Here is a 12613-nt window from a genome sequence, read left to right on the forward strand (position 1 = left end):
GAACCTGAGTCTCTGGCGCTGCATTCGCTGTAAAGCAGCAACTCTACCGCTGCGCTACCGCGCCGCTAGCGGCACTTTCATCCTACACTGACACAAACAACAGCTGGCAGATCCACATTGGTAAATGTGAGCCTGTGCAAGTTTGAGAAACAGTAAATGAAACATGTTAAATGAAACTTAGTGCGTTGGTTAAATGGAAACAAATATTTATTCATCTCAGAAACATTACTAGGTTAAATACAAGACCTTAGATGATATTCTTGGGCGATGAGAATGTATTGTACATGCCGTGGGAAAGGATTAGGTGTCGTTTTGTCAAGTATAATCCCGGTGTGCCTGGCCTATCTGTGTTTACCATCCATGCGCTGTAATATACTTGGAAAGTCCCACAGAACCGTGGCGCAACGGGTAGAGCTGCTGCCTCACAGCGCTAGAGACCCGGGTTCCATCCCGACCACGGGCGCTGTGTGCGTGGAGTTTGTACGTTCTCCTTGTGACCGCGTGGGTTTTCTCCGGGTGCTCTGGTTTCCTCCCACACTCCAAAGACGTGCAGGTTTGTAGGTTAATTGGTTTGGTAAATGTAAAATTGTCCCTAGTGTGTGTAGGATAGTGTTAGTGTGCGGGGATCGCTGGTCGGCGCGGACTCGGTGGGCCGAAGGGCCTGTTTCCGTGTTGTATCTCGAAACTAAACTAAACTAAACATATCTACAATCGGACTGGGGAAAGGTCACGACTTGAAATGCCATCTGTCTATTCCCTGCCCAGATGCCGCCTGACCCGCCAAGTTCCTCCAGCACTTTGTGCTTTGCTGCAGGTCCCAGCTCCTTCAGTTCCTGGTGCCGGTGAGGGTTAAAACAAAGCACTCTTGCGCCTCTGCTCTTTAATCCAACTGCCGGGGTTCACGTCCATATGCAGCATCTCCATCACCCACTTGTCCTTGCGCGCTCCGTCTATGAACTCATCCAGCGATAGGTGCCCTGCAGAATGGGGGGCAGCAGGTCACAGTAATGCAGTAACATGCCCCATGTGTGGGCTGCGGTCACAGTAATGCAGTAACATGCCCCATGTGTGGACAGCAGGTCACAGTAATGCAGTAGCATGCCCCATGTGTGGGCTGCGGTCACAGTAATGCAGTAACATGCCCCATGTGTGGACAGCAGGTCACAGTAATGCAGTAGCATGCCCCATGTGTGGACAGCAGGTCACAGTAATGCAGTAGCATGCCCCATGTGTGGGCTGCGGTCACAGTAATGCAGTAACGCAAGAAATTGCAGAGAATGGTGGACGCAGCCCAGACCATCACACAAACCAACCTCCTTTCCATTGACTCCATCTACACCTCACGCTGCCTCCGCAAAACCAGCAGCATCATCAAGGACCAGTCTCACCCCGGTCACTCTCTCTTCTCCCCTCTCCCATCGGGCAAGAGGTACAGAAGTGTGAGAACGCACACCTCCAGATTCAGGGACAGTTTCTTCCCGGCTGTTATCAGGCAACTGAACCGTCCTCCCACAACCAGAGAGCAGTGCTGAACTACTATCCACCTCATTGGTGACCCTCGGACTATCTTTGATTGGTCTTTGCTGGCTTTACCTCACACTAAAATTGGTTGACAGACAGAAAGCAAAGAGTGGGGATAAATGGGTCTCTTTCGGAATGGCAGGCAGTGACCAGTGGGGTACCACAAGGTTCGGTGCTGGGACCCCAGCTATTTACGATATACATTAATGACTTAGACGAAGGGATTAAAAGTACCATTAGCAAATTTGCAGATGATACTAAGTTGGGGGGTAGTGTGAATTGTGAGGAAGATGCAATAAGGCTGCAGGGTGACTTGGACAGGTTGTGTGAGTGGGCGGATACATGGCAGATGCAGTTTAATGTAGATAAGTGTGAGGTTATTCACTTTGGAAGTAAGAATAGAAAGGCAGATTATTATCTGAATGGTGTCAAGTTAGGAGGAGGGGGAGTTCAACGAGATCTGGGTGTCCTAGTGCATCAGTCAATGAACGGAAGCATGCAGGTACAGCAGGCAGTGAAGAAAGCCAATGGAATGTTGGCCTTCGTAACAAGAGGAGTTGAGTATAGGAGCAAAGAGGTCCTTCTACAGTTGTACCGGGCCCTGGTGAGACCGCACCTGGAGTACTGTGTGCAGTTTTGGTCTCCAAATTTGTGGAAGGATATTCTTGCTATGGAGGGCGTGCAGCGTAGGTTCACTAGGTTAATTCCCGGAATGGCGGGACTGTCGTATGTTGAAAGGCTGGAGCGATTGGGCTTGTATACACTGGAATTTAGAAGGATGAGGGGGGATCTTATTGAAACATATAAGATAATTAGGGGATTGGACACATTAGAGGCAGATAACATGTTCCCAATGTTGGGGGAGTCCAGAACAAGGGGCCACAGTTTAAGAATAAGGGGTAGGCCATTTAGAACGGAGATGAGGAAGAACTTTTTCAGTCAGAGGGTGGTGAAGGTGTGGAATTCTCTGCCTCAGAAGGCAGTGGAGGCCAGTTCGTTGGATGCTTTCAAGAGAGAGCTGGATAGAGCTCTTAAGGATAGCGGAGTGAGGGGGTATGGGGAAAAGGCAGGAACGGGGTACTGATTGAGAGTGATCAGCCATGATCGCATTGAATGGCGGTGCTGGCTCGAAGGGCTGAATGGCCTCCTCCTGCACCTATTGTCTATTGTCTATTAAACGTTATTCCCTTATAATGTATCTGTACACTGTGGACGGCTCGATTGTAATCATGTATTGTCTTTCAGCTGGCTAGGTAGCACGCAACAAAAGCTTTTCACTGTAGCTCAGTACACGTGACAATAAACTCAATGATGTATGTGCCATGATAAGCTTGAACACAGAGAGAGAGAGAGTGAGTCAAACAAAGAGTGTTTCATTATCACACGTAACAGAACAAATACATTCTTACTTGTGGCAGCATAACAGGCCGGTAAACATAGTACAGACAGATTGGTTTAGTTTATTGTCATGTGTACCGAGGTACAGTAAAAAGCTTTTGTTGCGTGCTATCCGGTCAGTGGAAAGACAACACATGATTACAATCGAGCCGTTCACAACAGACAATAGACAATAGGTGCGGGAGTAGGCCATTCGGCCCTTTGAGCCAGCACCGCCATTCAATGTGATCATGGCAGATCATGTGATCATGGCTCAATCAGTACCCCGTTCCTGCCCTCTCCCCATACCCCCTGACTCCGCTATCCTTAAGACAGTGTACAGATACATGAGAAGGGAATAACGTTTAGTGCAAGATAAAGTCCAGTAAAGTCCAATTAAAGATAGTCCGAGGGTCTCCAATGAGGTAGATGGTAGTTCAGGACTACTCTGGTTGTGGGAGGATGGTTCAGTTGCCTGATAACAGCTGGGAAGAAACCGTCTCTGAATCTGGAGGTGTGCGTTTTCACTTGAACAAGTGACATTTTGGGGTCAAGACTATTATTTATTATCTTCAGACAGATAATATATAACAAACCAAAATTCAGTAAATTAACAAGTGCAAATAAACCTTGACGTACATAGTGCAATCAAAGACAGTCCATGGAAGATCACAGTTGCTGAGGTGTGGGTATGGGGAGAAAGCAGGAACGGGGTACTGATTGTGGATGATCAGCCATGATCATATTGAATGGCGATGCTGGCTCAAAGGGCCGAACGGCCTCCTCCTGCACCTACTTTCTACGTTGTGCGATGTTCAAGAGTCGGATGGTCGTTGGGAAGAAGCTGTTCTTGAACCTGGAGGTCACGGTTGTGAATTTACGGTTTGCCAGATTTAGCGATCTATAAAATATTACTTTATATGGACAGGACAGGTTCACATGGATACTCTTATTTTCTTTAGGATTTCTTTAGTCAGAGGGTGGTGAATCTATGGGATTCTTTGCCACAGATGGCTGTGGAGGCCACAAGTGAGTGGATATGGTGGGGGTGGTGGTGGTGGGGATGGGGATGGGGGTGGGGATGGGGGTGGGGGTGGGGATGAGGGTGTGGGTGGGTATGGGGGTGTGGGTGGGTATGGGGGTGGGGGTGTGGGTGGGGGTGGGTGTGGGGATGGGGATGGGGATGGGGGTTGGGGTGGGATTGGGGGTGTGGGGGGGCCTGGAACGCGCTGCCTGGGGTGGGGGTGGGGGTGGAGGCAGATACGATAGTGGTGTTTAAGAGGCTTTTGGACAAGTGCAGGGGTATGCAGGGAATTGAGGGATATGGATCACGTGCAGGCAGAGGAGATAGCGCAGGAAGGAACTGCAGATGCTGGTTTACACCGAAGAAAGATACAAAATGCTGGAGTAACTCAGCGGGACAGGCAGCATCTCGGGAGAGAAGGAATGGGTGACGTTTGGGGTGGAGACCCTTGTTCAGAGGTCTGAGTTACTCCAGCTTTCGTGTCTATCTCCGGCAGAGGAGATATGTTTAACTTGGCATCATGTTGTGCACGGACATAGTGGGCCGAAGGGCTGCGTTGTGTTGTAAGTTGATGTAACACAATGTCCCTGCACTTGCACCGTTCCAGCAGCAGGTGGAGCATGGACACACCAGTGCCGCATGTTGGTGTGGATTTGGACACCACTCATTATCCAGCACCTCCTTCAATCCGGATTAAATCCCCAGCGCACTTGGAACCCCCCTCGGATGACATAAAGTCATAAGTGATAGGAACAGAATTAGGCCATTCGGCCCATCAAAGGAGAGTTAGATTTAGCTCAATATATAAGAAGATAACTGCAGATGCTGGTACAAATCGAAGGTATTTATTCACAAAATGCTGGAGTAACTCAGCAGGTCAGGCAGCGTCTCGGGAGAGAAGGAATGGGTGACGTCTCAGTCTGAAGAAGGGTCTCGACCCGAAACGTCACCCATTCCTTCTCTCCCGAGATGCTGCCTGACCTGCTGAGTAACTAAAGCATTTTGTGAATAAATACCTTCGTTAGATTTAGCTCTTCGTGCTAACAGAATCAAGGGATGTGGGGAGAAAGCAGGAACGGGGCACTGATTGTGGATGATCAGCCGTGATCATATTTAGAGATACAGCGCGGAAATAGGCCCTTCGGCCCACCGGGTCCGCGCCGCCCAGCGATCCCCGCTCATTAACCCTACACACACTAAGAACAATTTTTTTTTAACATTTGCCCAGCCAATTAACCTACAAACCTGCACGTCTTTGGAGAGTGGGAGGAAACCGAAGATCTCGGAGAAAACCCACGCAGGTCATGGGGAGAACGTACAAACTCCGTACAGACAGCGTCCGTAGTCAGGATCGAACCCGGGTCTCCGGCGCTGCATTCGCTGTAAGGCGGCAACTCTACCGCTGCCTTGGCGGTGCTGGCTCGAAGGGCCGAATGGCCTCCTCCTGCACCTATTTTCTATGTCTCTATCAAGTACCTACCATCCCCGTTCTCATCCACTAGCTGGAATATCCGATCCACCACTTGCTCGGGGGACAGGAGAGGTGCCCCATCCAGCGACTCTTTACAACAAACCTTCTTCAACCTGTAAATGGACTGGAAAAAGCACAGGGTCAGAATCCAGGCGGCAGGAACAGAAAATAACACAACCCTCGCCATCAGGCGGTGGCCAGAACAATAACACAACCCTCGCCATCAGGAGGTGGCCAGAACAATAACACAACCCTCGCCATCAGGAGGTGGCCAGAACAATAACACAACCCTCGCCATCAGGAGGTGGCCAGAACAATAACACAACCCTCGCCATCAGGCGGTGGCCAGAACAATAACACAACCCTCGCCATCAGGAGGTGGCCAGAACAATAACACAACCCTCGCCATCAGGCGGTGGCCAGAACAATAACACAACCCTCGCCATCAGGAGGTGGCCAGAACAATAACACAACCCTCGCCATCAGGAGGTGGCCAGAACAATAACACAACCCTCGCCATCAGGAGGTGGCCAGAACAAAAAATAAATAAATAAATCCAATGTAGCTTTATTTGTCATTCGTTCAGAACGAGATTACTTAGCCAGCAGTACAAAAACACAAGACACAACCCCAACACAAACATCCATCACAGTGACTCCAAACACCCCCTCACTGTGATGGAGGTCAAAAACTTCCCCTCTCTCTTCCCCCATGCCCCTCCCACGTACAGACAACTCGACCCCTACCGAGGCGACCGACCCGCACAGCCCCCGCCATCAGGTCAGAAGGAAGAGGAGTAGAATGAGGCCATTCAGCCCATCAAGTCTACTCTGCCATTCAATCACGGCTGATCTATCTCTCCCTCCTAACCCCATTCTCCTGCCTTCTCCCCATAACCCCTGACACCCGCACTAATCAAGAATCTATCTATCTCTGCCTTAAATATATCCACTGACTTGTGGCCTCCACAGCCGTCTGTGGCAAAGAATCCCACAGATTCACCGCCCTCTGACTAAAGAAACTTCTCATCTCCTTCATAAAAGAACGTCCTTTAATTCTGAGGCTGTGCCCTCTGGTCCTAGACTCTCCCACTGGTGGAAACATCCTCTCCACATCCACTCTATCCGGGCCGCTCACTATTCTGTACATTTCAATGAGGTCCCCCCCCCATCATCCGTTAATTCTGAGGCCATGACCTCCAGCTCTAGACCAAGGGGGTACCCAACATGGGGTACATTCACCCCGATAAATTTCACCGGCCATGATTGTTATTTGAACTTAAAATAATAATGTTAAAAACAGTATTTTGAAATTTCCCCATTGCTTGATTCTGGTAGAAATGTGAACTCGCATTATACTGAACAAAACAGGCTGGGGGTAAATTTACTTTCCAAACGTTGCCAGAGGTAAACGGGACGATAAAGGTTGGGAACCGCTGGTCTAGATACTCCCACTGGTGGAAACATTAGTCCAGAACTATAACACCACCACCATTAGTCCAGAACAGCAGGTCACAGTGTGGTCACGAACCTCCACAATCTCCAGTAGCTCGGTCTTGTCGATGCATCCATTGCCATCTTTGTCGTACACTTTAAAGGTCCACTTCAGCTTGTGCTCCAGGTTGCCCCTTAGAACAAGGTTGAAGGCTGCCACGTACTCCAAGAAATCAATGGTGTTGTCCTGGAAGTAACAGGATTTCACATCAAACCATCCGTCACAAAGACCATCCTCCCCATCACCAACAGACTGACGCAGAGTGCTGGAGTAACTCAGCGGGTCAGGCAGCATCTGTGGAGAACATGGATAGGTGACGTTTCACAGAGTTTTGGGTTGAAACTCTGCTTCGGACTGAAAGACAGAGAAGGCCAGAACAAAATGCAGCGGGTAGAGCTGCTGCCTCACAGCACCGGAGACCCGGGTTCCATCCTGACTACGGGTGCTGTCTGCACGGAGTTTGCACGTTCTCCCCGTGACCTGCGTGGGTTTTCTCCGGGTGCTCCGGTTTCCTCCCACACTCCAAAGGCTTGTAGATTAATTTGCCTTCGATACAAATTGTAAATTGTCCCTAGTGTGTGTAGACTCGTACTCAATGCCTTAACAGATGTAGACAAGGATACCATGTGCATCTTTCACCACGCTAACATTTGTGTGGGCACTTGCTGGGAGTCCTGGACTTGGACATCATGATCCGTATGTACATCAACACGGTTATTGGCCCAGAAATCACACCTACGCCTCTCCTCCCTCAGAAGGCTGAGGAGGGTCAGCATGTCCCCAACACCTCTCACCAACTCCTACAGAAGCGCCTCAGAGAGCATGAAGGCTGGGTTTGGGAACGGCTCCATCCAGAACGCAAGAAATTGCAGGGAATTGTGGACGCAGCCCAGACCATCAGACAAACCAACCCCCCTCCCACCGACCCCATCTACACCTCACGCTGCCTCGGCAAGGCCAGCAGCATCATCAAGGACCAGTCTCACCCCGGCCACTCCCTCTTCTCCCCTCTCCCATCGGGCAAGAGGTACAGAAGTGTGAAAACGCACACCTCCAGATTCAGGGACAGTTTCTTCCCGGCTGTTATCAGGCAACTGAACCATCCCACCACAACCAGAGAGCAGTGCTGAACTACTATCTACCTCATTGGTGACCCTCGGACTATCTTTAATTAGACTTTACTGGACTTTATATTGCACTAAACGTTGCCATTAACTGTATGTATTTCTCTTATATTTGACCTCCCAAAGATGAACTCCTCAGACTTGTTTGGACTAAACTCCATCTGCCATTTCTCTGTCCATTACCGCCGCTGTTCTATCTCTGTGGAGGAAGGAACTGCAGATGTTGGTTTCAACCGAAGAAAGATACAAAAAGCTGGAGTAACTCAGCGGGTCAGGCAGCATCTCTGGAGAAAATGAATAGTTTAGTTTTAGTTTAGAGATACAGCGCGGAAACAGGCCCTTCGGCCCACCGAGACCGCACCGCCCAGCGATCCCCGCACACTAACACTATCCTACACACACTGGGGACAATGTACATTGACACCAAGCCAATTAACCTACAAACCTGCACGTCTTTGGAGTGTGGGAGGAAACCGGAGCACCCGGAGAAAACCCACGCAGGTCACGGGGAGAACGTACAAACTCCGTACAGACAGCGCCCGTTGTCGGGATGGAACCCGTGTCTCTGGCGCCGTGAGGCGGCAACTCTACCCGTGGAGTGATCCTGACCCACTGAGTTACTCCAGCTCTCTGTGTCTGTCTGCTGTTGCCTGCGCCGTTGTTTACATGACCCACCTTCCCCATCGCCCCCCCCACGTCCCACCCTCGCCCCCCCCCACGTCCCACCCTCGCCCCCCCCCCACGTCCCACCCTCGCCCCCCCCACGTCCCACCCTCGCCCCCCCCCCACGTCCCACCCTCGCCCACCCCCACGTCCCACCCTCGCCCACCCCCCCCGTCCCACCCTCGTCCCCCCACGCCCCACCATCGCCCCCTCCCCGCGTCCCATCCTCGCGCCCCCCCCTCGCCCCCCACGCCCCCCCCTCGCCCCCCCCACGTCCCACCCTCGCCCCCCCCCCACGTCCCACCCTCGCCCCCCCCCCACGTCCCACCCTCGCCCCCCCCACGTCCCACCCTCGCCCCCCCCCCCACGTCCCACCCTCGCCCCCCCCCACGTCCCACCCTCGCCCCCCCCCACGTCCCACCCTCGCCCACCCCCACGTCCCACCCTCGCCCACCCCGTCCCACCCTCGCCTCCCCACGCCCCACCCTCGCCCCCCCCACGTCCCACCCTCGCCCCCCCCGCGTCCCATCCTCGCCCCCCCACGCCCCCCCACGTCCCCCCCTCGCCCCACCCCACGTCCCACCCTCGTCCCCCCCCTCCACGTCCCCCCCTCGTCCCCTCCCACGCCCCCCCCCTCGCCACCACCCCCCCCCCCCCCCACGCCGCACCCTCGCCCCCACCCCCACCCACCAACCCCACGCCCCCCCCTCGCCCCACCCCACGCCCCACCCTCGCCCCCCCACGTCCCACCCTCCCCCCCGGGCCGCTCACCCCGTTCTTGTCGAAGGCGCGGAACATGTTCTCGATGTATTCCGCCGCCTCCTCGTTGTCCAACACTCCGCAGAAGCGCCTGAACTCGTGGAAGAAGCGCGTCCCGCTGGGGCACTCGGTGACAAACCTCTTGTACCAGTCCACCCCGGCCACCCCGATCTCCCCGGGTCCCCCACTCACAGCGCCAGCACTGTCCACCTGCCCCATCGCCCCAGGAATGCCCAGTACAACACCCCCCCGGCACAGTGACCCCCCCCCGGCACAGTGACCCCCCCCCAGGCACAGTGACCCCCCCCCCCGGCACAGTGACCCCCCCCCCCGGCACAGTGACCCCCCCCCGGCACAGTGACCCCCCCCCCCCCCGGCACAGTGACCCCCCCCCCCGGCACAGTGACCCCCCCCCGGGCACAGTGACCCCCCCCGGCACAGTGACCCCCCCCCCCCCGGCGCAGTGACCCCCCCCGGCACAGTGACCCCCCCCCCGGCACAGTGACCCCCGCCCCCCGGCACAGTGACCCCCCCCGGGAATGCCCCGCACAGTGACCCCCCCCCGGCACAGTGACCCCCCCGGCACAGTGACCCCCCCCCCCGGCGCAGTGACCCCCCCGGCACAGTGACCCCCCCCCGGCACAGTGACCCCCCCCCGGGAATGCCCCGCACAGTGACCCCCCCCCCGGCACAGTGACCCCCCCCCGGCACAGTGACCCCCCCCGGCACAGTGACCCCCCCCCACGGCACAGTGACCCCCCCCCCGGCACAGTGACCCCCCCGGCACAGTGACCCCCCCCCGGGAATGCCCCGCACAGTGACCCCCCCCCCCCGGCACAGTGACCCCCCCCGGCACAGTGACCCCCCCCGGCACAGTGACCCCCCCCCCCCCGGCGCAGTGACCCCCCCCCCGGCACAGTGACCCCCCCCCCCGGCACAGTGACCCCCCCCCCGCACAGTGACCCCCCCGGCACAGTGACCCCCCCCGGGAATGCCCCGCACAGTGACCCCCCCCCGGCACAGTGACCCCCCCCGGCACAGTGACCCCCCCCCGGCACAGTGACCCCCCCCCCGGCACAGTGACCCCCCCCGGCACAGTGACCCCCCCCGGGAATGCCCCGCACAGTGACCCCCCCCGGCACAGTGACCCCCCCGGGAATGCCCCGCACAGTGACCCCCCCCCCCCCCCGGCACAGTGACCCCCCCCGGGAATGCCGAGCACAGTGACCCCCCCCCCCGGACAGTGACCCCCCCCGGGAATGCCAATACGGGGACCCCCCCCCCCCCGGCACAGTGATCCCCCCGGGAATGCCCAATACGGGGACCCCCCCCCCCCGGCACAGTGACCCCCCCCGGCACAGTGACCCCCCCCCGGGAATGCCCCGCACAGTGACCCCCCCCCCCCACCGGCCACAAGCTGACCCTCTCCCCCTCCGCTGCTGCCTGTCGATGGGTGTCCTCTGCCCTTCACACCCCCCCCTCCCTCTGGCCCAGACCGTCACGGGGATGCCCCCTTCCCCTCTCCCCCCCGTGTGTCTGCTCTCCCCCTTGGCCGGCCTGCTTGACTTTGGCCAAGTGATGTTGTGCCCTGGTGCTGCGGGAAGCCCCCCTCTTGCCTCCCCCACCCCCCTCCCCCACACCCCCCCCCCCCCTGCAGCCCGACGCTCATGGTCAGAGTGAGCGGCCGCCGATGTTAATGAGCTGCTCGTCTCAACAGGCCAATACCCGCTTATCCGCTAAGTTCATTAGGAGCTTCCCTCGACCTTCGCCGCGCCCCTTGGTGACCTCTCAGTCTCACCGCGCCGGGGGGAGTGGGGGACAGGGGGGAGACTGGGGGACAGCGGGGGAGACTGGGGGGGACAGGGGGACACAGGGGGAGAATGGGGACTGGGGGAGACTGGGGGACAGGGGGGAGACTGGGGGAGAGGGGGGACACAGGGGGAGACTGGGGGAGAGGGGGGACACAGGGGGAGACTGGGGGAGACTGGGGACACAGGGGGAGACTGGGGGAGAGGGGGGACACAGGGGGGAGACTGGGGGAGAGGGGGGACTGGGGGAGACAGGCTCCTGACAGACTCGCTCGCAGAGGAAGCAACAAATTGGGCGGCGCAGCGGGTAGAGCCGCTGCCTCAGAGCGCCAGAGACCCGGTGCTGACCCTGGGTGCTGTCTGTGTGGAGTTTGCACGTTCTCCCTGTGAATCCAGAGGAAGGAGTAGAGGGTGAAATGGGGTGGGGGGTTGGACATCCAGGTGTGACACAAGATAGAGAGGGGGGGAGGAGGGGGGGGGAGTTGTTTATATAAAATGGGAGAGTTCAATGTTCATACCGCTGGGGTGAAGCTGCCCGAGTGAAATATGAGGTGCTGTTCCTCCAATTTGCGCTGGGCCTCACTCTGACAGTGGAGGAGGCCCAGGACAGAGAGGTCAGTGTGGGAGTGGGAGAAGAGAGAGAGAGAGAGAGAGAGAGAGAGAGAGAGAGAGAGAGAGCGTGCGTTCTGGGCGGGGGGAGAGAGAGAGAGAGAGAGAGAGAGAGAGAGAGAGAGAGAGGCTCCGAGTGAGAGTTGGCAGCGTCTGTGGCGTGTCAGGGGTTATGGGGAGAAGGCAGGAAAATGGGGTGAGAAAGTAGATAGATCAGCCTTGATTGAATGGCGCACTAGACTCGATGGGCAAAATGGCCTAATTCTACTCCTCTCACTTATGACCTTATGACACAAGGAACTGCAGATGCTAGAGTCTGGAGCAAACCACAAAGTGCTGGAGGAACTCAGCGGGTCAGGCAGCATCTGTGGATGGAATGGACAGATGGTGTTTCGGGTTGGGACCCTTCTTCAGACATTTAAACAGGCAAGGTATAGAAGGGTCCCAACCTGAAACATCACCCATCCTTTTACTCCAGAGATGCTGCCCGACCCGCTGAGTTACTCCAGCATTTCGCATCTATCTTTGGTGTAAACCATTACCTGCAGTCTCTTGCTGAACCAACTAGACGTTTCTGGTTTCTGGGGATTTTATTTTGATCTTCAAGCATCTGCGGACATTGAAGGACTCGTGGTTCCACTGAGCAAGACAGTTGCAACCAACCACAACTCCCCTCAGAGGACGGGAAACATGCCCTTCGGCCCAACCTCTCCATGCTGACCAAGATACTCATGTAACCGAATCCCAGTCTGAAGAAGGGTCT

The 12613-nt window shown here is 56.1% G+C and overlaps 2 protein-coding genes across 2 annotated transcripts in view; one reads left to right on the plus strand and one right to left on the minus strand.

Moving 5' to 3' along the window:
- Positions 1–252: 252 nt before the first annotated feature.
- Positions 253–9652, minus strand: guca1b (guanylate cyclase activator 1B). The gene is made up of 4 exons (XM_078420505.1): positions 9446–9652; positions 6924–7073; positions 5403–5517; positions 253–977 (listed from the first exon to the last, which is right to left on the minus strand). The coding sequence occupies exons 1-4, from the start codon at positions 9650–9652 to the stop codon at positions 850–852; spliced, it is 600 nt and encodes a 199-aa protein (XP_078276631.1). The 3' UTR covers positions 253–849.
- Positions 9653–11100: 1448 nt separating this feature from the next.
- The window catches only part of irf6 (interferon regulatory factor 6), a 12526-nt gene continuing 11013 nt past the window's right edge, over positions 11101–12613 (plus strand). Inside the window, exon 1 of the mRNA XM_078420348.1 lies at positions 11101–11109. Coding sequence (XP_078276474.1) covers positions 11101–11109 — 9 coding nt within the window. The remainder of the gene's footprint in view (positions 11110–12613) is intronic.

The sequence above is a fragment of the Rhinoraja longicauda genome, chromosome 24 (genome assembly GCF_053455715.1).
Source record: "Rhinoraja longicauda isolate Sanriku21f chromosome 24, sRhiLon1.1, whole genome shotgun sequence".
In the NCBI taxonomy this organism is placed as follows: Eukaryota; Metazoa; Chordata; class Chondrichthyes; order Rajiformes; family Arhynchobatidae; genus Rhinoraja; species Rhinoraja longicauda.

Bases quoted from the DNA above. Each gene is read 5' to 3' on its own strand.
- guca1b (XM_078420505.1), bottom strand. From the start codon at position 9,652: ATGGGGCAGGTGGACAGTGCTGGCGCTGTGAGTGGGGGACCCGGGGAG. The intron at 7,074-9,445 runs GTGAGCGGCCCG...TGTTACTTCCAG, and splicing joins GCGCCTTCGACAAGAACGGG to GACAACACCATTGATTTCTT. The intron at 978-5,402 runs GTAGGTACTTGA...CCCATTCTGCAG, and splicing joins AGTGGATGAGAACGGGGATG to GGCACCTATCGCTGGATGAG.